The sequence below is a fragment of the Calypte anna genome, chromosome 2 (genome assembly GCF_003957555.1).
Source record: "Calypte anna isolate BGI_N300 chromosome 2, bCalAnn1_v1.p, whole genome shotgun sequence".
Classification (NCBI taxonomy): Eukaryota; Metazoa; Chordata; class Aves; order Apodiformes; family Trochilidae; genus Calypte; species Calypte anna.
The window spans coordinates 146,859,842-146,887,028 of NC_044245.1; the positions used below are offsets into that span (position 1 = coordinate 146,859,842).

The window sequence follows — 27,187 nt, forward strand, 5'->3', positions numbered from 1 at the left end:
GGGATTTTTTTGGAATTGGGGAACAATGAATTAACTAAACCACACATTTAAATGTTCCATCATTACTTGGAAAGAACATCTATAGAAAGAAGTCACACAGGAAGTATTGAAAGGAAGCTGAACATGAGCCAGCAGTGTGCCCAGGTGGCCAAGAAGGCCAATGGCATCCTGGCCTGGATCAGGAACAGCGTGGCCAGCAGGTCCAGGGAAGGGATTCTGCCCCTGTACTCAGCCCTGGTGAGGCCACAGCTTGAGTCCTGTGTCCAGTTCTGGGCCCTCCAGTTCAGGAAGGATATCGAGATCCTGGAGCGGGTCCAAAGGAGGGCAACCAGGCTGGTGAAGGGACTCGAGCACAGATCCTTTGAGGAGAGGCTGAGGGAGCTGGGGGTGTCCTCCTAAAGAAGAGGAGGCTCAGGGGAGACCTCATCACTCTCTACAACTCCCTGAAAGGAGGTTGGAGCCAGGGGGGGTTGGTCTCTTTTCCCAGGCAACTCTCAGCAAGACAAGAGGACACGGTCTCAAGTTGTGCAAGGGGAAGTTTAGGTTGGATATTAGAAAGAATTTCTTTAGGGAGAGAGTGATCAGACATTGGAATGGGCTGCCCAGGGAAGTAGTGGATTCTCCATCCCTGGAGATATTTAAAAAGAGACTGGATGTGGCACTCAGTGCCATGGTCTAGCAACTGCAACGGTGGTTCAAGGGTTGGACTTGATGATCTCTGAGGTCCCTTCCAACCCAGCCAATTCTATGATTCTATGATTCAAAGAGATTGTAAATCCTTCCTATGAGACCAAAACCAATAATCAGAGTCAGGTGCAGACTCCTTGTCAGTGCTGATACAGCCAGAGATGAACAAAGGGAGGGATGAACCTTTGCAGAAGAAACACTGGGATGGCCAGGATCATCAGGATGAGAAGGATACAGGTGGTGAAGACAAACCCACCTCATTTAATTACAGCTGCTCAACTCAAAAAAATGCAGAGACACACTTGCCATTTATGATTTCAAAATGAGAACGAAGGCAATTGAAGAAATCCATTAATGGCAACTATTAGTAGTTCAACTACTTAATTTTAAAATTCTTTTAGCATCTTTGAGCCTTACCTAGTACCCGAAATTTATTACTACTCATTTTTACAGTTCAGATCACAAATCAATCTTCCCCAAGTGTCTCTTTTTATACCCAAATTATGGTTTCATTTTGGCAGGCTTCCTGCTTCTAATACATCCAAAGAAGTTATTAACTTTCATGAGTCCAGCAAGTTACTCCTCAAAATCTTTCCTGAGCTTCCTCTTTCCCCCTCACTTCATTTACTGGGGATGACATTCCCTTCCACTTTCTGTGTTTATACATCACGTCCACTTTTACAAAGTACATTTTTTTGTACTCCCTCAATTCAATTTATATTTGTCTTGCTATTTTCTTTTTTTTAATTTATTTTCATGAAGAAGAAGAATACACTTCATGAGGAACTAATATGAAATCTTTATGCAGTCTCCATGCTAACAACCAACACACCACTTCTTCTAATTAACTTTTTATTCTTATGTATCTCTTCCTTTCAAAGTTGAATACCACTGTTGTGGAGGTTTCTTTGTTTTAAAATCAGGCATTCATATTTGTTTAGCATAAGTTTTATTTCTAAGACTTATAATCTTGTTTGTTGTGACCTAAATAGGAAGAAAAGGAGAAAAAAAAAAAAAGAGGAGCATGATGGGAATAGGCAGGAGGAACAGCAAACAGAAGGGTGCAATGGCAAGCAACAGCTCAAACTTGAAAAATGTTCTCAAGAACTCTTGCTACAGCAGTCCAAAGTGGGAAAAAATGAGAAAATCATAGCAAGACATAAACAAAAGAACAGGATACGGTAACAAGTGGCTCCAGCAGTCCCTCAAAACAAGAGGTGCTTTTAGATTATTCCATCCTTTATAGTAGCACCTATTTATAGTTTGTTCTTATCCCTTTCATCAGTGAAATGACATTTAGTCACATCTGTGTGGGGAAGTATAACTCCCCACCAAGTGCCCATGACGCTTGATTTTGTTTTCCAGGGTGTTTGGGTGGAAGTTCAAGATAAAATTTTAATTAAAGATGCTCAGAAATTGAGGGTAGGGCAGTCTTTACTGCTGCCAATGTAGGTTTTGCAAAAGGGTTACTCATCAGGGCACCTACACCTTTGCATCTGGTCTAGCTGACAATTTTTACAAGCAGGGTTTAATCTTCATGTTTCCTGAATATCCACATAGCAATTTGAAATTCAAATAGCACCAAGTAAATGCATATGCAATCTGTTCTATTTTTTAAAAAAATGTATGTGAAATATTGCATAGTTCCTTCTTTCAAGCTTTGGGTTAGAAAGGCACATCCTAAGTGTAGTCAGACAACACGTCTGGCATCACCAATTTATGATCAGTCCAGGCTTAACTATAGTTTCTAAAGATAAACAAGGTTTGGAAAATTATTTTTTTTCTTAGCTCAAGCTCATCACTCTTTGCCAAAGAGCTGGCAGGCTCAGCCATCACCTGAGCACAGCAATATTGAGAGGGGGATGAAAAGGTTCTGAAAGCAATCTCAGATTATTGGCATGCAGGCTCTGGTCCTCCAACTACCAACAATTCCAAAGCTGTCAAGGCATCAAAGAGATCTGCCCAGCCAACACTGACACGTCCATCACAACTGATCTGAAGGATGAGGGGAACTGAAATAGCATTCAGCATAAATTCTGGCAGAAATTTTTCAGCTGGGATGATCTCAGCACAGGCTGAGAATAACAAACTTCTGGAAGGTGAAGGATTTGTTTCATGAGAAAACAGCCTGGAGCCAAACTCACTGACCTCTAAGGTCTGCATGGCATGGATCAATGTGTCTGACATTTTCAAATTTTTAATTAATAGCCAGTTCTACAATAGGGAGAGTATCTTGCCACTCTAGAGTTGAGCATCACATCAGTGAAATTCAACCAAGGATATTTCTGAAAATTCAACGTGGGACATTTGAAAAGAACAAAATCCTTTTTCTTCAGTAGAGCCAAGTTTTTGGCCAAGTGCAACCACACCATGCAGTCACTATCTGAGATAAATCATCAGAACAACTCCTGACCAAGTAATGGTCTCATAATATTAATGGTCTCCATATTATTTCCTGTGCAATGCCTGTATGGAGACAGATAAAGCAGGCACACTGAAAATTAAAATCCATACATATAATTCCCTCCTAATGGAGGCTGATGAACTTTGTTGATAAGGTTTGCTTCTAAACATAAAATATCCAGCTACAGCAAGGAAATCCTCTAAGTCCTTCAGCATGGACCTTACCTGTCCTCTGAGTGAAGAGAATTGACATAACAAGTTGAGTCTTCCACTAAAGATTTCATGTCTTTCAGCAGAATTAATGACTGTGGCCAGGGTGATGAGCATGCACTCTGGAGAAGGTGTGGAATAATTATTGGATGTGACTTCCAAATTAAACACACAGTCACATTTTAAGGAAAGGTACAGCAATGAAGCAGGGTGGAATGCACCTCATATGCAATGAGTTTGTTCCATGGTAATTCCCTAGACAACCCCAGATGTTGGCAACATCAGGAAAACTTGTGCTAACTCTAAGAAACTGAATTGAGGGTGGAACAGAGGGGACACACCACGGCCAGACTGTGTGGCAACTATGGGATCTGAAGGAACTATGGAACTGGTAATCTGCATATTTGATTCCCTGGGCCAAGAGTGTCATCTTTTGACAAAACACTATCCCTTAGGTGAGCTTCACTCATTAGAATCTCATTATAATACCAAAACACACCTCCGTCCCAAAAGCTACCCACATCTAAGTGGTGAGCACCCCTCACTGAGCTGGTGCTCTGAATATTCTCTAGTCTACACCTTTAAAAGTGAAACATGAGAACTTTGCCCCAACCACAATAAAGGTCTGTAAGGCTACAGTCAGTCAAGCTCCACCTGTCAGGTAAAATAGTATAAAATGGTTTCAGAGAGGAAAGTTGCCAGGGAAAGATACCATTGCAGGGACAACCTCATAGCTCTGACCTCCAAGATCAGTCAGTGGGCTGAGCTTCTCTTCCACCCCTTTGGGCAAGATTTAAACACATGACAATACCAAGTGCCTCCCTCAGAATCTTAGAAAACTCTAAAGAGCTGCTTTATAATTCAACATGTTTGTATCCAGGCTGTGTTACTCATAACTTAAGTACATGCACGTGCTTTGCAGACAGTGAATTTATCCCTGGCAATCCAAAAGAACCTGTGCATTTGTTGCTTTAATAAATTAAATTATTCATTAATCTAGCTGTGAGAGTTGTCATTGAACACTGAACTCCTTGAGTGTGGCTGTGATGGTTCATGTTAGGAGTGTCCCACAACTGTGTCTTCAATACATGTACTGAACACAACCAGACTATAAACACCAACTGGGTATCACTCAGAACCTCAGTCCAGATACCCCCAGCTCCTCTAACACCTGAGGATCAGCTGGAACACAAGGGGGTTTTATGTTCTGCCAAATTTCTTTGTCCTTTAACCCAACAGAGTGTGTTTATCTATCAAAGGGATATTTGTAATAAAGCCCAGGATCTCATTTTTACTTCGCCAGGTCCAGAATTTCTTCATGACAAAGGCAAAAAGATAAATAAGTGAAAATGTTCAAAATCTTATATTGAGCATGCAAAAAAGGCCATATAACTAGATCAACAAAACTGGAACAAAAAGTGTGACTAATTTTTGCCAAGTTGTCAGACATCTGTGGTCATGGCTGTAGAACTCAGCCTTGTTATTTTTAGTCACTGCTGCTGCTGAAAAGACTCAAGGCAAATGTCACCACAGAAAGACTCTGACTTACATCATACCAACTATTCTGTATTTCTGGTGATGAAAAATAAAAGTATACACACATGTGGGTTGTCCTTCAGACTGGCAGACAACATGGCTCTGTTTCTAAAGAATTTGTGCTAATCTAAGGAATGATAAGAACACCAGACCAGATGTTTTAAGACACCAAAGGTAATCACAGAATCATAGAATCATAGAATTGTCTGGGTTGGAAGGGACCTCAGAGATCATCAAGTCTAACCCTTGATCCACTACTGCTGCAGTTCCCAGCCCATGGCACTGAGTGCCACATCCAGTCTCTTTTTAAATATCTCCAGGGATGGAGAATCCACCACTTCCCTGGGCAGCCCATTCCAATGGCTGATCACCCTCTCCAGAAAGAAATTCTTTCTAATATCCAACCTAAACCTCCCCTGGCACAACTTGAGACCGTGCCCTCTTGTCTTGCTGAGAGTTGCCTGGGAAAAGAGACCAACCCCTCCCTGGCTCCAACCTCCTTTCAGGGAGTTGTAGAGAGTGATGAGGTCTCCCCTGAGCCTCCTCTTCTCCAGCCTCAACACCCCCAGCTCCCTCAGCCTCTCCTCATAGGATCTGTGCTCGAGTCCCTTCACCAGCCCAGTTGACTCCTCTGTACCTGCTCCAGGACCTCAATCTCCTTCCTGAACTGAGGGGCCCAGAACTGGACACAGGACTCAAGCTGTAGCCTCCCCAGGGCTGAGTACAGGGGCAGAATCCCTTCCCTGGGCCTGCTGGCCACGCTGTTCCTGATCCAGGCCAGGATGCCATTGGCCTTCTTGGCTACCTGGGCACACTGCTGGCTCATGTTCAGCTTCCTGTCAATGCAGACTCCCAGGTCCCTTTCTGCCTGGCTGCTCTCAGCCACTCTGTGCTTAGCCTGGAGCTCCCCATGGGGTTGTTGTGGCCGAAGTGCAGGACCCGGCACTTGGCTGTGTTGAACCTCATCCCACTGGGATCTGCCCAACTCTCCAGTCTGTCCAGGTCCCTCTGCAATACCTGTATTACTACCTGTGCAGGTAATCCAGTTGGCTAGAGAAGCGTCTAAAGTTACAAGAGAGCTTAGACAATCATGTAGCCTGTATCCAAAACCAATAACCAGGATGTACAGAAGAAAACCATGGAATATTGTCATTTGTCTCATTATCTTTGGCCTTCTGACTATCCAGGACCAAGAGGTAGAACTGGTGTCAAAAAGACCAACATTTACCTTCATCAATAAAGATCCACAATAAAACACTATTGGTTTGGGTTTTTTTCCAAGCATCTGATTTTACCCAAATCAAATGCAGCAGCATCATCTGTACACACAATGTTTCAAAAAGCATTAAACAAAAGAACAGATTTAATTCAAATCAACTTTGCAATTGCACATTTTAATTGCTATTTAAAGAGAAAGTGATTCTCAAGGGACTGTTAACATTATGTTTTAATGTCTTGAGATTAGAGAGCTTTTATGTCAAATTTGGTATGTGTTTGCTAAGCAGAAGACTGCATTTTACATATTTATGTAACTTAATAGCTGAATTTAGTTCCCATGTGGCTGAAATAGTGACTGACATCTCCCATTGAAGGAAGGGGCAGGCCACTCACAACACCTACAAAAAGGTTGTGAGGATGTACAGGGAGGGAACTAGAACAACTAGTGCCCAGCTAGAAATTCATGTGTCTTCAATGATCAAGGACATCAAGAAAAATGTCTATAAATGTAATAACAACAAAAGAATGACCAAGGAGACCCTCAAGCCCTTTCTGGATGCAGAAGGAAACACAGTGACAAGGAATATGCACAAATCTATGGGATGTGATGCACCCAAGAGTTCTGAAGGAACTGGTGAGGGTTCTCACCAAGACACTTTCCATCATTTATCAGCAGTCCTGAGAGATACCAGCAGACTGGAAATCAGCCAGTGTAACCACATATAAGAAGGGACAGATGGATTGCATGGGAAATTACAGGCCTGTGGGTACCAGGGAAGCTGATGGAACAAATCACCCTGAATACCATTGTGGGGTCCATGCAGGACAAGAAGGTGATCAGGCCCAGTCAGCATGGGCTCATGGAGAGCATGAGAGATTGACAAATCTCATCTTCTGAGACAGGGTGACCTCCTTACTGGTGAGGGAAAGGCTGTGGATATTGTCTGCCTTGACTTTAGCAAGGCCTTTGAGACAGTTTCCCACAGGATTGTCCTGGAGAAGGAGCTCATGGCTCACTTCACTGGATTAAAAAAATGGTTGGATGGCTGAATCCAAAGAATTGTGGTCATGGAGTTAAATCCAGCTGGTGGCTGATCATAAGTGGTGTCCCCCAGGGCTCAGTGCTGGGACCACTCCTGTGGAACATCTTTATCTGTGGAGTGGATAAGGGAGTGGAGTGCACCCTTAAGTTTGCAGACAACACTATGATGGGTGGAAGTGCTGAGGGCAGAGAGGCTCTGCAGAGGGATCTAGACAGGCTTGACAAGATCAAGATCAACTGTATGAGTTTCAGCACAGCCAAAGGTCCTGAATTTCAGCCACAACAACCCCCAGCAGCACTACAGGCTTGGGGAGGAGTGAATGGAGAGCTGCTCAGCAGAAAGGGAGTGAGCCAAGAGTGTGTCCAGGCAGCCAAGAAGGGCAACTCCATTGTAGCTCATAAAAGGAACAGTGTGATTAGGATGGCCAGGGAGGAGATCACATCCCTGTACTCAGTCCTGGTGAGGATGCACTTTGAGTACTGTGTGCAGTTTTAGGCACCAGAGTATAGGAAGGACATCAAGGTGCTGGAGAGGGTGCAGAGAAGGGCAACCTGGCTGATTAGGGGTCTGGAGAACAGGTTTTATGAGCTGGGGCTGTTCAGCCTGGAGAAGAAGAGGCTGAGAGGAGACCTTATTGCTCTCTACAGCTACCTAAAGGTTGTAGTGAGACAAGAGTTGGCCTCTCTCCCTAGTGACAAGCAATAGGACAAGAGGAAACGGGTTCAACTTGCACCAAGGTAACATCAGATTGGATATTAGGAAAAATTTCTTCAGTGAAAGAGTGCTGAAGCATTGGAACTGTTTGCCCAGGAAGGTGGTGGAGCTGCTGTGCCTGGGGTTATTAAAAAAACAAGCAGATATGGTGTTCTGAGAGATGAATTAGTGGTTACAGAGGTGTAGGACTGATGGCTGGACTTGATGAACTGTAAGGTCCTTCCTGACTTTGATATTCTGTGATTTACTTGATGATAGTTTCTGTTCAGATTTGCCATATTGCATGGTTGGAAACTTTAATTCAAGTACAGACAAAAGTTGTGTTTTAAAAGAATTATCAAGTATGATTAAATTAAAATACAAGAAAACTTTGTTTTAAAAAGAAACCAGATGGTAGCCTCTTGGTAGCCTCAGCATAAAATGCCTGTATTGGTTTGGGCCAGGATAAAGGTGATTTTCTGTCTTGGACTTTTTGCTTTCAGCTGAGTCACCTGTAAGGAGCTGCACTTGCTGAAATGAACAGCAAGTTTCTCAGTCAGTGTCTGCTTCTGGGACTGATCCCACTCGATGTTTAGAGTTACAGCTGGAGAATGGGGTGCAGAACCAAGGCCACTGCTCAGCTCTGAGGAACATTTTGCCCTCCAGAAGGAATAAAGAGGTCCCACCTGCAGCCCTGCTTTGGGGAGGAACAGACAAGATAGATGCCAGAATTGACCAAACAGAGGATTCCATCCCATACACCTCATACTCAATATAAACTGAGGGATCACAAGAGCTTCCAGCTTCCTGCCCTTCCTGCCTTTCCTGCTTCCCTTTCTTCACCCGTTCCCTGTTTCCTTTGGCATCCTGGGGGGATTCCATCCATTCCTCTGCCTGTGCTCCTGATCCATGCCAGCCTGAATCTGTCTGTTCCTGCCTCCAGCTCCCCACTGCTGCTGACCCCAGGAGTCCAGCCTGGACTTTCCCAGGGCTGCCCTGCAGCCTCGGTGGGGATGGGAGAGTTATTGGGGGAAAGGGGAGAAGGAACGTGGTGTCAATTTTCCTGTCTATTTGTATATATTTACTTATTTTTCCTGTTTATCTTTACTGTTTTACTAAAGCTGTGTAGTTTAGTTTCCAACCCATCAGTCTCTCTCCCTTATTCTCTCTCCTTTCTTTATCAGGAAGGGGAAGGGGATTAATAGAGAACATCTGGTATTTGCTTTAATTGCCAATGTTAAACCATGACAATACCATACACTCTTCTTTTCTGAATTTACTTTTCAACTAGTATCTTCTCAGTCTCTTCATTACTGCACTTATGAAGGCTGCTAGTATTTTAAAATAACACTTTTTTATTCTAAGCCATGTGCATCATATTCTAAGCATTTACAGAGGAACTACAGCATTAGGCTTGAGGCAGTCAATCCACAGATGGAAATCATTATAGGAAGTTTTATTTTAGGTACTACACATTGAGGCCAAGAAACTAATACTTAAAACTAATTATACTGCATACATGATTGATTACTATTAACAACCTACCTCATGCATACACATAGTTCCATGACTTCTGTGCTTTCCATTGCTTCTCAAATTAAGTATATTTCAAAACAAAGTCACATTATTTGGCTGTAGGATGGAAGAAAGTGCAAGTATCTTTTTTTTAAAAAATCATACCTTGATCAGAAAGAAAATCCAGCATGGTCTGCAGAAGGAAAGAGAGATGCCTGACACATAAAGCAGGATTGCCCATTCTTCTGGAAGCATACACTAGTTCATGAAGCAAACGCATCTGTACTGCAGCCCATCCTCTGTGAGTTCCTGTAAAGTAAGCAAACATTTAATACTTTTTAAAGTGAGGAGTCACCATAAATCAAGAGGTTTTAGGGTTTTTTTTTTAATATATTAATAAGTAATTTAATGACACATATAAACATCACTCAGTTTGTACTGTACATCATCTGCATCTTGTACTCTAAAGAAAAATTGGGGTCTTTAAGTTTACTTGAATATTTTAATCTGAAAGCTATTTTTGTTGTATATGCTTGTATATCAACTATTAAATTCATCACTAGAATTCAGAAACCAAAACTCTACACAAAAGCTTTAAGGTTTTGTATTTTCTTAATTCCCTGAACAGGAAATTCACATTAGATTTCATACAGAAACTTCATTTTTAATCCAAATCAACTACTTCTTAAAGACCAAGCAAAAGATTCTTAGCTTGCCTAAAGAAGGGCAGCAAGCAGCACAGAACTTGCAGAAAGTGAACACAGTATTTACCAGCTACAAGAATTGCCATGCATTCCAAGAGACTATTTTTCCTTTGTTTATAATAGATACACTAAAATAGTAATTCAAATTACACACAGCACCTAAAAACTGCAACACTAAGAAAAACTGAAGGTACAGTGTTAAAAGAACTTCTCTGTTTGCCACAATTACTTTCTGATAGGTAACTTATTCTGGCTTCATTTGAAATCAGCCAAAGAATCACAGAAAGCCAGCTGAGTGGCTCACTGTGCTAATCCTTACTTTCCCAGAGACAATTTACCTTTGCTGAAATCTTTGGGGTCCAGGGATAAGCTATAGCCAGGGAGGGTTTCCAAAAGCAATTTGTAGCAGGCTCTCCAGCCAGGCTCTGGGATGCTGGGTGCTGCACACTGCATGGCTGCTATACGCTTGAAAAATGCAGACTTGCGGTGGAAACCAATCCGTTCATAGAGCTCAGAAAGGATGCTGTAACGTTGGATTTTTTCTTCTTCTGAAAGCTGAAATTTAAAGGGGAAAGGGAATAGGGTTGGTTCTTAATTTTAAAAAGCCAAGCAAGCAAGAAAAAAAAATAAACAAATGAAAAAAACCACACAGACATCACCCGCCATCCCCATCCCACCACCCAAAAAAACCAAACCAAAAATACAACCAAAATAACCCCAAAAAAACCTACAAAAAAAAAATTAACAAACCAACCCATGAGTTAAAAATACATAGTAGACGTATTTCCAGCACCACAGAAGTCAGTGACTTTGCATATACCCAGTCATGACAGCTTCTGCTGCCAGGAAAACCTTACCTTCCTTCAACTTTAACAACTAACAAAAGCAACAAAGATTAAGTTCTTTACAACTTTATTTGTCAGAAGTACTGACAAGTAAGTAGTCAGAACAGTCAATAACAGCAAAACAACTCCACGTTTCATGGCAGATATTTACCAGGATATTCATGTGTACAGTAAGAACACAAAACTATACCACTACCAAAATGTATTGTTTACCAAGTGAAATATTTTTATCATTTTAAGATTAAATCTGAGTATTAATCTTGACATCTCAGGCTGTGAAACCAAATAAACTGCTGTCTCAATTTTCATATGTCTCTGATCTTGCAAACCACACAATTTTCATTCCATGACACCATCATGCACAAGCTGACAAGTAGCAAGGAAAGATTTAGTGGAAGGTTAAATCCTGTTAGACTTCAAGTTGAGACAAACTTGATGAGTAACCACCACCAGGTGCTTTTTTAGCTTATCAATACATTGGCACAAGTCCCAAGTAACCATTCCTTCCCCCTCTGCTTTGAATGAGTATGACAGCCAAGAAGAAACAGCAGCAGAAACTCTGGAAGCTACCAGATATTCCAAGTTTTCATCCCAGTGTGGACAAATGTTGAGTTCTGAAGGTGGAGGACTGCTGACACCTAGTGCACAAGATCTGGAATGAACAACCTAAAGCAATATAAAATATTTTAAATCATTCTGAAACTGCTAAGAAGTTCAGCCAAGGTGTTTAAAATGGCAAACTTCATACAAAAATAGTGCTGAAGGACAGAAACAGTGTTCATGGAGCTCATTCTTCTAAACTCAAAGTATCAGTCTGCATTCTGAGCACTCAAATTCAGATACTTAAAAGCCTTGGAAAGTCAAAAGATGCTGGTCACAGAGTTTAGCTTTTACAGAAATAATTAGGTCTTATCAATGAAGCTTCAAAATACCTTTTATTGCTTACATCTCAATGCTACTAACAAAATAGTCTTTCAAAAGTAATTTCTAATTCTGGGTATAGGTATATGGCACAACCTAAAGAAGCCTGAAGTCTTTAGGAGGCACCATGATGTTGTCTGATAGCTCTAATCTTTGTGCTTCAGGAGATGGAGAGACACAGACTACCAAATAATTCACCCATGGAGGCGTTTGCTTTATCCTGTGAGGTATTTTTTCTGCTGTTGAAAACTGGTTATGCTGATGTTCTACCTGCAAAAGGCAAACACTGTCCTGCAGTGTGTTCCCCTAAATTATCACACCCTGCTTTGTGTTAGGCCAAGTTATAACTATTACCTGTTTCCATGCTCTATACAGTAAATCTTCAAGAGCTGTAAATATCATTCCCAGTCATACCCATCTTTATGGAAAACAAACTCTCCAACACTGGAAATATTATCTTACTCATTTTTCTCATAATAATGTTTTATAGAAACACTTCCACCCAAGATAATGGCAAAATAATAGACATATGCAGTTAGAAGCTAGATGAATATTATCCTTGATTGAAATTAATAAGGGTACAGAATGGTTCACAGCTCAGCAGTGAGCCTCAATACCCAAACTATCAATATTGCCAAGGTGTCTATTTGTTGGGCTTTTTTTTAAAGACAACTACATCCTGAACTTCTACAGAGGTGCAACAACAGCATATACAGCTGGCAACACAAAATTAACAAGCGGTCATTAGGTACACATTAGATACACAAGATACAGCAGAAGATTCACTCTTAATAAAGGTATTTTTAAGAATCAGGTAATGTCAACATCACTCTTGAGAAGACAAATGATCATGCTCTTCAGTATGCAGCTGAACATAGATTTTTTTCCAGAACACATTTACTGATCACCTTGGGCCCAGGTGGCCAAGAAGGCCAATGGCATCCTGGCCTGGATCAGGAACAGCGTCGCCAGCAGGTCCAAGGGAGTGATTCTGCCCCTGTGCTCAGCCCTGGTGAGGCCACAGCTTGAGTCCTGTGTCCAGTTCTGGGCCCCTCAGCTCAGGAAGGAGATTGAGGTCCTAGAGTGGGTCCAAAGGAGGGCAACTGGGCTGGTGAAGGGACTTGAGCACAGACCCTATGAGGAGAGGCTGTGGGAGCTTGAGCTGTTCAGGCTGGAGAAGAGGAGGCTCAGGGGAGACCTCATCATTCTCTACAACTCCCTGAAAGGAGGTTGGAGCCAGGGGGGGGTTGGTCTCTTTTCCCAGGCAACTCTCAGCAAGACAAGAGGGCACGGTCTCAAGTTGTGCCAGGGGAGGTTTAGGTTGGATATTAGAAAGAATTTCTTTCTGGAGAGGGTGATCAGACATTGGAATGGGCTGCCCAGGGAAGTAGTGGATTCTCCATCCCTGGAGATATTTCAAAAGAGACTGGATGTGGCACTCAGTGCCATGGGCTGGGAACTGCAGCGGTGGTTCAAGGGTTGGACTTGATGATCTCTGAGGTCCCTTCCAACCCAGCCAATTCTATGATTCTATGATTTAGTTTGATCTCTCCTGTTGTGCAAGCAGTAGAATAAGAGGCAGTGAAGAAGAATCATCATATAACAGCCAGGGTTCGATGAGACCTCAGAAGATCCCCTGGTGCAACCTTTTGAGAGAAATGGAGTCCAGGTGAGTTCATTTTGCTCCCTGCCCAGTAGCATCTTGCCAGCCTGAGGAAAAACCTTGGATCACCACACCCTGAGTGCAGCCCCTTAACCAACTCCTTACCACCTCACAAACCACCCAGCCTGCACCTTGCCCCTTTTTCAGGAGAAGGCTGTGGTGACAGTGACAAACACTGAAGGCTGGGAGATGGTTCTGCCAGATTCTAACTGCCAGATTCTAACTTCCCACACCCACCTGACGAAGGTTGATATAAACTGCATTCTGAAGAAACTCAGAGGCTTCCATGCTCCTTTTCTGTATTGCAAGGACTCTCACTGCCTTCACACAGGCTTCCAGTTCAATCACACCAGCATTCTTGTACTTGAAGAGGGAGAAAATGAAAATAATACTGAAGTATTGCACCTGTTTCTGCATAACACAAAAGTGTCACATCTTCCAAACCCAGCAGCTCCTCAAAGCCAGTGACTGTACAGTTAAATTATCAACATAAATTATCAATCATAAGCAAGGAATTCAGTTTTACAGTAATTCTTCAGCACCTAAAACTGTTCCATAGTGACAAATCAAGAAATAATTTTCATTTTTGCACTTACTACAAAATATGCTATAGCACAGGAAGCTGTAGCAACAGAACTTCAGTTTTACTACATTAATTTTTTCTTTTGTTAAAAGAGTATCATGGATGACAAGTGAATTACAAACGACTCTGAGTTTTCTAGTATCTATTTACAAAACATGTTCTGTAAATTACTATTTCAGTTGTTTAGGTTGCTTTAAAAAGGCAGGAGACAATGTAGACATGCATTGATCTGGGTGAGCTCAGACACACAAGTATTTTTCAGACAAACAATTTAATCCAGTTGTTTGCTCAAACAATACTGATATTGGATATTTGAGTCAGCATATCTCCTGCTGAAGTTAAACTCTGTACAGGTATTTATCATGTCTGAAATCCAATGGGGGAAATAAAACTCAGATCAAAATGCAAAACTTACTCCACCAAAGCAGTTCTAAGTTCCTCTTTTGTGCATTTATATCAGCAAAGACAAATCACTGGAGACTGAAACCATTTTAGGAGATGTTACAAAAGTTTCTTAAGCTCAGTGATAGCACTAAAAAAAAATACATACGAGATGCTGCTTCCTCAGCATTAGAACTAGGGAGTTACACTATCTGAACATTCTAAGCAGCTAAAAGTAACTGTGCTTGTTTTGGAACAGCTACAGATCACTCCCAAGACAAACCTTTTTGTTATTTTGCAAGTGAAGCTGCAGTGAAGCATTCTTGATATTTATTAAGTGCAGAATGTGTATTATTATAATCAAAATATAAATACCCCTCTTTAAGTCCAAAATCCAGTAATTTTATACTTCTAAAGAAATCACACCCTTTTTAGATGAGCAACTTACCATTAAGGTAACATAAAAAGCTGAATGCACACTTGAGAAATATTCTTATATTAGTGGATTCAAATTTATCTGAAACAACCCCCAAAACCACCACTTTTCATTGCTCCTGATCATAAATTAAGTCATGCACACAATTTCTCTCATTTCATTTGGAGAGTCCCCCCTTCAATACAGACATGAAAATGCCACATCATAACTACATAGCTTAGTCTACAGATACTTTTTAGTGTCAGACAAAAAAGATACCTGAAATTAAATTGATTAAAGCATAGATAATTACTATTATCTTTAATGCTGATATGGATACTGAGCTTGTATTACCACATTATGAAATATTTCTTTTTGTATTAGGAATGCAAGCATTAAGCCACCATAATATCCTATGCTCTGAACACTTGCATAAAAACCTTTAAAAATGCTCCAGTAGAGCTGAAAACTGGGTCATTTCTTAAATCCTCTTTTATGAATGTTTGTCCATCACATTTCCACCATGACCTCCTACCCCTCCACATGCTCTGAACTCCAGCCTTCCTAACAATCCATATCAAGGATTGATACCAGCATCCTCTTCAGAAACTCCTGAATTCCCCAGAGATTATTCCAGCAGACACAGTGAAGAAACATTCATCTTACACGATGTAAAAAAGCATCATTGGAATTGATCAGGTATTAAGGACTATTTCTAATAGTTAACAAACCTTCAGATATCTGAGACTTCTACTCAGAGTGCTTTAAAAATGTAATACAATTATTCCAAAACCTCCAGGTCCTAGCAGACACTGTAAATAGTTTTACTCAGCAGATTGCTGGTTTAGGTGTTGTCTTTAACCAAAGTTCTGAGGTACTCAGACTCTAAACCAAGAACTCAGTTCAGCAGTATGAATTATTCCTATTTCCTCCACTATCTTATGTTTTCCAGACTTCATTCCATATTCTTTAGAAGATCCCCTGAAACCAAAAGCACAGAAGTTCATTGCTCACCAGAATTTCAGTGAAGTTACTTAAAAATCAGTAGGATTACCTTGCCATAGTAGGAAATGGCTTCTTTGTATTTGTCTATGATGTCTTCAGGACTAAGGCAGTTCTTGGCACGCCCTATCTCAGCACTGGTATCTGCATTTATACCATTGGAAGTCAAGGCACCTAAAATACAACAGGGTAAGAAATCAGCATTAAGACTTTTAGCAAATACCAAATATCTAAGAAGAAAACTAGGATATGCTGTAGGTTTGACCAAGGCATACACAAAGAATATTTGCCCCATCTAGAAGGCAATCATGCCCTACCTAGAAAACACTAGTCCTGGTTTATTATGCTATTTTAAAAAGTGACTCAGTCATAAACCAGCAGACAGGAAATAATCTTTTACTTAGAGAAAAACTAAATGTATTAATAATCTTTTACATTTCTCTGATTATTTAGATTATTAATAAAATACTAGATTGCTAAAATTAAGACAGTCACATCTGAATATCCAGTTTTAATCTTTAAATTATCCCTTGGTTCCACTTCCAAATTCTATTTCTAAAGCACACCTAAGGAAAAAAAAACTTTTTTATAACTAATTATTAGATCAGTGACCTTCTTTTCAGTCATTTAAAACAAATACTTCTCTTCCCTATACCTAGTAACATAAAGCCAAGTGCTACATTGTAATGAAGGCCACCAAATCTGAGCCTTCCATGGTAAAAAGAAAAAAACTACCTAAGGCTCAGGCAAAACAGTAAGGAATTTCTTATATAAAAAAGAGGGTGAGAGGCAGAAAGTGCCTTTACAGACACAAGAAAAAAGACTCTGAAACAGAAGCCAGGGAAATCTGGGGTATTACAAAAAACATGAACATTTTATTTCTAAAAATTTAATTTCATTGCAGAGTTAGCACAACAAAATTTAAACCCTCCAGCAAACATTAGGCAAGGCTCTGTACGTTTTAACATGTTACTTAATCTGTAGGATTACACAGTAATTTATTTCTCCAAGAGGTTTCTCTATATTAAGATGGCACAAAGTTTTTTGTGTTTCAGAGGTGTACATAACTCCCAATAGACAGTTAAAAAATAATCTGAAAGATACTTTCTAATCCCTCTTCCTATTCAGAATTCTGTTATTTTACAGTCTCCTATTTATCAACCTTAAAGAATCATACCAAGAATATCTGCAGATTAACACCTAAGGGATTTTATGGAAGTGCAAAATCTTTGTTAGGGATGGCTGAATGGGTACTGCAGCACTACAGAACTCCTTGTGAACATTCATGTTTAAAAAAATTTTAATTTTAATTTAATTTATTAATTTAAAAAAAATTAATTTAATGAGTACTCATTTTAATTTACTCATTAATTTAATGAGTACTCAATTTAATTTAATGAGTACTCATCAGAAGAAACAGTCTTAATTAGAATTTAGAGGGACACAACCATGGAATTATTGCCTTTATTTTCTGCCAGTTAATCTTCAGTCTCTTTGTTTCCTCACAATTTGTAGCCAAAAACTGAATTATCAGGAATCAGGACTACCCTTGCCAAGTGGCAGCAACTACCTACACAAATGCAAAACATATGCAAGTAATAAAAGAAAAGACTTTGGAAACATGCATGAAAAATAATGTACCTGGATCAATGAGAACTTCTTGTGCCCCTAAAAGGAGGAACAAAAATCATTTTTTTTTCAGCCTTGAATACAGCCAACAAAATAAGATCTTATAATGTTTTATAACTAACATCAGGTTTGAACAAAGCTACAAGATTTATAAGGATCATCATTGCTAATTTGAATGACTACCAATTGTAATTCATGTAGTCATCATATGTTAAATCTCATTCTCTTAAAAAATAAATGTAAAAATCCATAAACTTGCAGTGAATTCTAAGACATAGCAAGAATAATTGAATTTTCAGTGTATAATCTAAAGCCATATCTTTTTTCTCCTTTTTTTTTTTTAATTCTTGTTTTAGTTGGCAGGTTTCTGTCACAATCCATTTACTGTATTTTAATATCAGGTTTTACAGCTCTTAAATGTCCCATGGGAGCTCATTTAATCTACACAATACTCTAGAACAACATTTCCAAATTATTTTATCTCTTTCAATCTCATTCCATCAAATTTTCTGAATAACTGAATCACTCCAACCCAACAAGCCAGGTTGTTGATATAAAATAGTTGCCAAGAATATTGCAAAGTTGGATTACCTGATACGTAACACTTCATTGCCCTAAAGGTTGATTAAACATGGCAATAAAATTGTTAAGATCAAAGGTTAAGCAGTCAAAAACTGTCACTTTATGAGCAAGACACTTGATTTGCTCAGGCCTCAGATTAGAGAAGCAGAGACTTAAGACTAGATCAGAAATATCCTCAAACACTTCACTCAGGTGTCCTGATTCTGCTTGGGGAAAAAGGAAGGTGAGGTGACAAAATGAAGAGCTTAGTACTTCAGACAAATAAAGCACTGTAGAGAAACTCAGAACAGGAACTGAACCAGGCAGAAAGAAATCTAAACTCAGCTTATTCAACATGCAAATCACACAGCAAAAAGGCAATGGCCAGGGTCCCAGCCAAGAGGAACTAAGCAACATAAAATCTTCTTTTTCACTGAAAGCTGCAGAGATGAATCCAGCCATTCAAGGGGACACAGCCTGAAGCTCTCCCCCTACAAACAAAAGGGTTTAGGAACAAGAAAACCCTTCCTTAAAACCTCAAAGTCCCCTTTTCACAATCAGCAAGACACTGTAGTCCAATGGCCAAGGAAGAAACTTGATTTTGGAGCAGACAAGGTTTCAAGTCTCCTTCCCTCAGACAAGTACTTTAAATACTCTGTTTTTGACTAATCAACTGTTGTTACCAAGGGAGTTTCAAACTAATTTGAAATCTATATCAATAAAAAAGAGTATTCAGATGGTTATAGATAGGCATTAAATATATTCTGCTTAGTAGGGGGAAAAAACCTCACACTAAAAGAACCACCCTATAGCATTGCCCTGTTAAGCCTGCACTCTATTACACAAAGAGAGATGATGTTCAAGTTTCTCTTCCTGAAGATGTTTCTATATAAAGCAGACACCACAACATTTTTTGAGCAGTCAGGTCCTGTGCTACAAGCTAAAAAAACCCCAAATGGAGCAAATCACAGGATACTCAAGAGAAAGACCTTTCTCTTGATCAGATCTGGGTACAAAAGCAGCACCATGAAATGCCATCCTATCAAGGCTTAAGCACAGGCATGAGGAGAGGTGCAAATCCAGGCACAAAGGGAAGAAATAAAAACTCTGAAATCTTTATGCTTCAGAAATAATCTCAGTTCAATGTCAGTTACAAGTCTGGCAGTCCATTATTTGCACCAAATTTGGAAATCCCTTTTGTTTCTGCTCTTACCCTACAGAAAGACACTCTGGAATTTGTTCCCCAGATTAAATACTGTCCTCACAAAATTAATTGCATCAATGTAAATTACTAACAAAAGTGCAGCTTGAAAAGGTATTAAATGAAAAGCACTGCTGGGTCCAAAAAAGGTATGGAAACTTCCAGAATACCTTGTAGGAAAAAGACCAAATTCAGTAGTTCAGATCTCAAAGTATTAGGAGATCATATCCAGAGTTAGGGAAAAATATCTAATGGACCACTGTCATCTAGACAAGATGACCAAAAAAATCTATAATCAGGTTTTCTTCATATAAAATTCCTCTGAAAGACCTTGTTATATGAAACTAAAGCATTTTTAAATTACAATCACCCTAACACATCTGCAAACCTTGAATTACAGGACGACTTACATAGAGAAGCAGCAATATTATATCCAAAATAATTTTATTCAATTATTCTGATAGCTGTGACTTATTTGCTACATTCTCAGTAACAAGAAGCACCCATTACTAACAAAGCAATTGCAATATCTACTGTTAAATATTAATTGGAAAGTGGACAAAAGTTTAATAACTATGTGAAATGATACCATACCACCTAACATGAAATGCACTCACAGGTCACAGGACCAAGTGCATAAATTTTAATGACTAGATATTACACAAAAAATTAGTATTCTCTGCTGAAATAAGGTAATTGTACTATAATTACGTAGTCTCAGCATGCAGATTTTATAATAAAAAGAATGTAAAGCAAATGTTTACTATATTTTGACCTACAGCTGAATAAAAATGGGTGGTTGGTTTTTTTAGATGAAGCAATAATTTTGATCACATCCCACACAGGAGTACTTTACACCAGCAATTAAACCCCACTGCTGTTTGTTTCAGTGCTGTGTAACAACCTGAGCACAGACCCAGGAACAGCTGTGCTGGGTTACACCAAAACTCTCCTGGCTTATAATTACCAACACATGTTTCTTCCTAAGTGGTTCAAGTTCATCTCCCCAAACATGCAGGAGCTCAGAGGAACAGTGAGAATCAGCTGAACCCAAATAACCTAATCAGAGCCAACAGATCTGTCCAGGGGTGAAAGCCACCAGAATCAGTTAACATGAGCAGCTCTCTGGATCACCTAACAGAGAAACTGGGGTGGGTCACTGCCTATGGGGATACAGAGTAGTGTATCCTAAAAAGAACTATAGTTATTCCCTCCCACTCCCCTTTTCTAGTTTTACTCCCCATCAAGTATAATTTTAGAGTTGAGCTACAGGGTTGGACTTGATCTCAGAGGCCCTTTCTAACCTGGCTGATTCTGTGAGGAGATTTTCAGGTGTTCAGTGTTGGAAAACAGAACAAAAATTAATTCCCATCCTTACCTGGTCTGTGCCTGTTGCCTGCCTCAGCTGAAAGAGAGCCTCCCTGTGCCCTGCGAGATCCAACTTTACCTCCAGTACCACCTGGATAATGATAGATGACTGATGCTGAGCATAACCCCTCAAGAGCAGCTGCAGGGTAAACAAAAAAGCCAAGAGATTTATTATAGACACTTGCAAGAAGTCCATTTTACATTGCAAAAATCTATTTACACAAACATGAAGTATGCCTCAAATTGGAGTTCTAGCAAGAAAGGTCATGGAGAAGCCTGAGATACTCAATTTATCTCTGCTTTCACTGGCCAGGTTTACCCTCAGACATCCCAGGTTTATTAGCAGGATCTGCAGCAGGAACTAGCCACAGTGGAGGAAGACATAAGTACAAAGCACCTAAAAATTGGACACAAATCCACAAAACCTGGTAGGATGCATCCGTGGATGCCAAAAGAGCTGGTCTGTATGAGACCACTCTCTTATACCTCCAACAGGTCATGCCAATTGGAGGAGGTTTCTAATGACCCAAAGGGAAAAACTTCAAGAGGGAAGACCAGAGGTGTACAGGAAGATCAACATAAGCTCCCTGGAAAGGCTATGAATAAATCTTTCTAGAAATCATTTCCAAGCACATGAAGGACAAGAAGGTGACTGGGAACAGAACACATTGATTTACCAAGGATAAAACAGCCCTTGGCAACCTCACTGCCTTCCATCATCAGATGATAAGCTCAGTGGACAAAGGAACAGCAGTGGGTATTGAATATTTTGACTGCCACATTGATTACACAGAACACTCCCAGAAAACTCCAGGGTGACAGTGACAGCAAATTGAAGAACAGCAGGACAAGCATTCCGTGGAAAGAGAACTTGACAGACTGGAGATAAGGGTTGACAGGAGCCTTAATCACACCTGATATTCAGATTTTGGTCACCAAAGATCACTCCTATTTTTCAAAACCCAGAACAGAAGTTACAGAAGATGGTTTGATGGACTTGATTTTTTTAGCAACTACTTATTTGGTTAACTCTCCCCACTTGATCCTACCTCCAAGCCACAGAAAGTCATTCACAGACCGCAGGAGTTCCACTGCCATGTGGTAATGCACAAGGGAATCCTGCAACATTCCAGCCTGTAAGCACAGATCACCAACGTGTTTTCTCATCCGGCCTTGACATCGCTTCTTATAGTGCCTGCAAAAGAAAAGGTGCAGCTTACAGTCACTTACAGGAAACATTTATTGGAGTTAATAAACACCTAAAGTAGTTATTTTTTTCCTCTGTATTAGATCAGCATTCATTTGCTTGCTTTCTCTAAGCAAACACCCAGTATGAATTCTAATCAGCGTAATAGGCAAAAGTAAAAGAACAAACAATTTGTGGATGTATTGGGGGAAAAAAAGCAATAAAGCAATGTATTCCCTACTTGGCTACAGAGCCTTTATGCAGATTGGGTCACAAAGGTCAAATCCTCAACTTCAGAGCATTTTCATAGCCTTGTCACAAATGAAATAAAACAAAATCACAGAACCACCCAGGTTGGAAGGGACCTCAAATGATCACCTGCTCCAGGTGATCATTTTATGGAAAAAGGGAGTCTGGATGACATTATCTAGCTCTCTGGACAGTTGCATCTTAAAAACTTCTTTGTAGACCTCAAGGGCTGTTTGGCTCCCTTTTCATAGCTGGTATGTTTCTTGTTTGCTTTTAAAAATGCATAATAGCTCACTGGTAAGCCATGGTGGTCTCTTGCTCTGCCTTCTTCCTTTCCCTCAGAAGGGAATGGATTGTTCTTGTGCTTCCAGAAGGCTGTTTCTGAATTCCTCCAAGGACCCACGAGCCATCTATGGATGGCTCCTCTGGAATCGCTCACATCTGACCCTGAGCATATTCAGCTTGGCTTTTCTAAAATCCATGGTCTTTGTCCTGCTCAGCAGGATCTTAAACTCCACAATGTTGTTGCTGTATCCAAGGCTAACCCTGAAATGTTGTAAAGCCTTTTTGCTTTGACAGCTGTAAATCTGTGCTGTTCTTGCTTGGCAGGTCCAGCATCTAAAGCAAGAAGCAGTCCTCAGTGTATTCCAGAAAACTGATGGAGCACTGCTTTGTTGCTTTCCCAACAAATGTCCATGTAGTTGAAGTCACCCATGAGGAGCAGGTTCTGTTGGCTCAAGATTTCCTTATGCAGCCAAAAGTAAAGTTTCACCAACCTGAGAAGGAGGCTGGTAACAAATACCTTGACATAAGTTGTCTCTTGGTGATTATGCCACTAATCTTGACATAAAGGCATTTGATAGAACTTTCAGAAGCTCCACAGCTCAGCTCCATACATTTAAGCTTCCTACTTTGACATGGAGTGCAACTCTTCTTCCCTTCCTAGCTTTCTGGATGAGTTTGTAGCCATCCACTGTGGCCTTCCAGGCACGTGAGTATTCTCACCATGTTTCTGTGGTTTCTGTGACATTGAAGCTCTCAGAATGGGCACAGAGCTCCAGTTTTCCTTGGTGCTGCCCCAATCTACATGAACTTGAAGTGGTGGCTGAACTTATGATTCTTGCCTTTTTGGAGAGGCTTGGGGAGCATTCCTAACTACTGTCACAGATACACTCACCTACCATGTTGTTTATGAATATACAGGTGTCAGCTTTGGAATTTACCACCCCCAAGTTTGTTAGTTTAAGTACAATCCATGAAGTCAGCCCATTTGCTAGTGAAGATTCTCCTGCCTCTTTTTGGTAGGTAGAGCCTATCACTCCCCAGAGCCTGTATTCATTGAAAAATCTAACTGTGATCACCTAACCCAAAACCCTGGTGACAACACCAGCCACAAACCCAGGTATTGAACTGCATGCATGATGTGTCAACTTGTGCCTGCACCCCTCTCTCTGACTGGCAAGACAAAGCAGAAGATCACTTTAATATCTGTACCCTTCACTTGTGTCTCCAGGGCTCCAGCTTTGCTTTACCATGTCACTGGTGTTCACATGGAAGAGGTGACAGTAGTGACAGTACTCGGTGCTTTTAACCAGCTCTGGCAGTTGTTGCTCTGTGACATCCCAGATCTTGGCTCCTGCCAAATACCAAATTTGACTACCCCAGGCCAGCAGACAGGAGCCTGGGTGCTTCTTAGCAGTCACACACAACTATTGCTCCTCCTTTTGCAGCTTTGCTGGTGCAGCTTCTCCCTGTGACTCTTGCTCCTGGGTTCTGTCCTCTGCCATGGCTTCATACCTGGTGCTGCTTGGTACATAAAAGTAGTGATATCCTCCTCCTGTGGATCATCTGAGACCTTGGTGCCTCCTGTGCCAAGGGGCTGGCAGTTGTCACCTGTAGGACGGTGCCACAGTGCCCTGGTACTTCTTACAATGCCTTAAAGAATATTATATTTCTTGTTTATTTCTTGTGCACAACCTGCCAACTTCTAGAAATGTCATGTCCTGAATGTCATGTCCTGAAACCAACCCAGTTTTCTTTTTAAGGGATGGTTTGTGACAGATCACTGCCACCTCCAGAAAGAACTGACAAGGTTTCTCTTGCTACTCCTTTTTTTACATATTAAAATAAACAGTGAAGTTCTTTCCTGTCCCAAATAAAATTAATAAACTTCACTGGCCAATGAAGTCCTACAAAAAATACTGAACAGACACTTTATTTGCAACTTGAGCACAAATCCACATGTTGTATGCATTAACTTCAATATTTAAAACTGTTTTGTAAATTCAGATAAAGAAATGTAGCAGATGCAAAGACACACAACCTGAAGAGCACCTCCTGATTTGTCACAGCTCAGGACAATGCTGAGTCTCCTGTTCTGCCTCCTGCAAGAGCATTCCCTAGCAACAATGTCCTTGATCTACCTTATATTGTTTTCCTAGGGAAAAATTAAACACTAATTTAGATATTTTATTCATTTATCTACAGAAGTAATCTTTCCAAAACCACAAAGAACTACTTTGGATTAACTGTGGTCATGCAACATTTTTGGTTTTTAGTAGATGAAGTATTGATATTTTTTACAATTCAACTGTGTCCAACAGAGTACCTTCTAAAAATTTACCTAGCATACTTGAACCTAACATCTTTTTTAAAAAAATTAAAAAAATAAAAAATAAAAACACAGGGTAACATCTATTCTCCAGATGCTGAGTTCTTACACCCTAAAGCAAGTCTTGGATATTTAAGGAAATGCTATGATTATGAAATGAAATGGGGTTTGAGGTAGTGGGGGTTTTTTCCAGCAAAGAACTTCCCAGAGAACCAAAGAGATGAATTCAAGTGCAACTGAAATAATCTCTCATAACACATCTGAACAGAATGCCTTCATAAAGTCTACAATGTGGGGAAAAAAAAGAAAAAGGGGGATAAAAACATATGAAGTATAAGGAATAAGCATATTAATCCTTTAGATTTTAAGGCAGTAAGGATAGGAAAAAGGGCAATAATAAAAAGAATGACATCTCATTGGCTTGTTTGCTTTTGAGGTTCTTGAGTTAGGTTGGGTGTTTGGTTGCTTGTTTCAACAAAGAGAAGCATCAAGACTAAAGCATAACCACCAGATGCTGCCACCAAACCACAGGATGTCAGGTAGGAAGGGAGCTCAGGGATCATCTGGTCCAACCCTTCTAATATTATTGTTTATTTGAGATGTCTCAGCACCTTGAGAAGCAGAGAATTGTAGCTGGTTTTTAAAATAAATGGTTAATCAAGAAGATTAAAAGAAAGTAATATTCATATGGATGAAGGACAGAAATTTAAAAAGAGAAGCTATATGGAAACACACAGACTTTCTTTATAAAAATGAAATCAAAAAGCAATCAGAACCAGTGTCACTGTTTGTGAGAAAAACTGGAAATTACAAAAGGAGACAAGAAGCATGTCTGCTATTGCTCCTCTCCATCAGAACGTTACTAATAACTCTTATATATAAATGTTCCCATTTTTCTGGTCTTTATATTCACAAGTAATGTGAAGATAACATGAAATGGAGCTAAATGCAAGCTGACTTCTTCCTTGATCTTTCAGATATGTCAAGAAATTGCAATATTTGTTGTCTTCTATTGTTCAACAATATGTGATGGATCTCCTTAAAAAAAACAATGCAAGACATTTCAAAGAGACAACTAAAGCTGCTCTGCACAAACTATGGAAGGGCACGAAATCTTACCAAGATTTGGGTAACAGAGAAATAATTCCAGCAAAATGTTACTTTGTAATCTTAAATCAGTATTGTATAGGAAAATACAAATTGTTTAGAAATCAAGTTTTACTAATCTCTACATTCCAGAATTATTGCTTTTAAATTTTTTTTTACATAAAATAAATGGTGGAATTGGAGAATCATTGTTTCCTTACACAGATATATTTCCTTTCAAAGATACTAACACTTAAAAATTCCTCTCTACACTTTCAATTAGTCTCTGTGTTTATAGACAAATTACATCTCTTATTCATTTAAAACTGTGGCTTTTAAGTGTGTTTTTCCAGATTTTCCAGATTATATATGATAAATGACTTATGAGTCACACAAAAGGAAAAAGGTGGTGCCAGACTGCTAAATTGGATCTTAATACCAGAATCATTTCAATCACACTGCCTCACCAACACCTCTTCTTAACCAATACTTAGTTCTGTTGCAGATCTATGCATATCTCAATATAAGCAAAATTTGCATTTATTCACTTAAACATCAATAAAAAATGTTTGTAAAAAATACTCCTCTTTTAGAAATCCTCCTTATTTTTAAATAAACAGAATTTATCCCCAGTGACGAAGAAATTTACTCTTAATTATTCAAAGACTGAATGCATTCCACCTCCATTTAGGCTCTTACAGGTGGTGCCAAGGGAGGAACTACTTCCTACAGTACCTGCAAGACTTTACAAACCTCCTGGAAAACTTTTACTCAAGATTTATAGAGTAAGTTTACAAACCACAGACATATAAACTGTCTGAAATTAGTGCTCATGATTAAGTACAGTGAATTTGGGCTTTTTTTTTTTTTTTTCAATTACTGCAAACATTTCCAAAAAGAGAAAAGACAGAGATTTCACTGAGAAAAAAAACACTCTCCAGGAACAGCAAAACTTAAATTACTGCATATTTGGGAAGCCTATTTTGAAACAAAATCCAGTACCTACCACATCAGGTTGTTAAAAGAATGTCAAAATGACTGATGATTTCTTCAATGCATACTGGGGTGCAAATTTCATTGAAAAAATCATACATACATATCTCAGCATTTTTTTTTCTAATACACAGCTTTACCTGAAGAATCTGGCCACAAAGATGAAAGTCAGAAGGCTACAGATATCTTTTTTTTTTTAATTATTAACTGTTTAATTATTCTGAGTTTCTCCTGCTTAAGCCTAACCTGTTTGATGGCAGGAAGTCCACTTAAGTTAACTGCTACTTTTTCTAGGACACACTGACAACCTTTTTCTAGGTCCTTTTCTTGTAATACCCTACTGCTAAGAGCTGTTTCTATTTATTTTTCCCCACTTAAGAGACCAAGTCTCAAGGACCCCTTCCAGATGTGACACACTCAGGAGCATCCTTGAGGAAGTCAGTGCCACATAATGCAGGAACACACATAGTGTCAGTCATCCAAC

At 39.7% G+C, this 27,187-nt stretch overlaps 1 protein-coding gene across 4 annotated transcripts in view; it reads right to left on the reverse strand.

Annotated features, from left to right (window-relative positions):
• The window catches only part of TRAPPC9 (trafficking protein particle complex 9), a 504,673-nt gene that overhangs the window by 470,393 nt on the left and 7,093 nt on the right, over positions 1-27,187 (reverse strand). For 3 of the 4 annotated variants that reach the window (XM_030445091.1, XM_030445093.1, XM_030445092.1), the window contains exons 4-10: positions 21,628-21,773; positions 20,589-20,717; positions 17,461-17,487; positions 15,872-15,993; positions 13,676-13,801; positions 10,348-10,564; positions 9,471-9,614 (exon numbers count right to left, since the gene is read on the reverse strand). In XM_030445091.1, coding sequence (XP_030300951.1) covers positions 9,471-9,614; positions 10,348-10,564; positions 13,676-13,801; positions 15,872-15,993; positions 17,461-17,487; positions 20,589-20,717; positions 21,628-21,773 — 911 coding nt within the window. The remainder of the gene's footprint in view (positions 1-9,470; positions 9,615-10,347; positions 10,565-13,675; positions 13,802-15,871; positions 15,994-17,460; positions 17,488-20,588; positions 20,718-21,627; positions 21,774-27,187) is intronic. The other variant, XM_030445094.1, reaches the window with a different exon arrangement.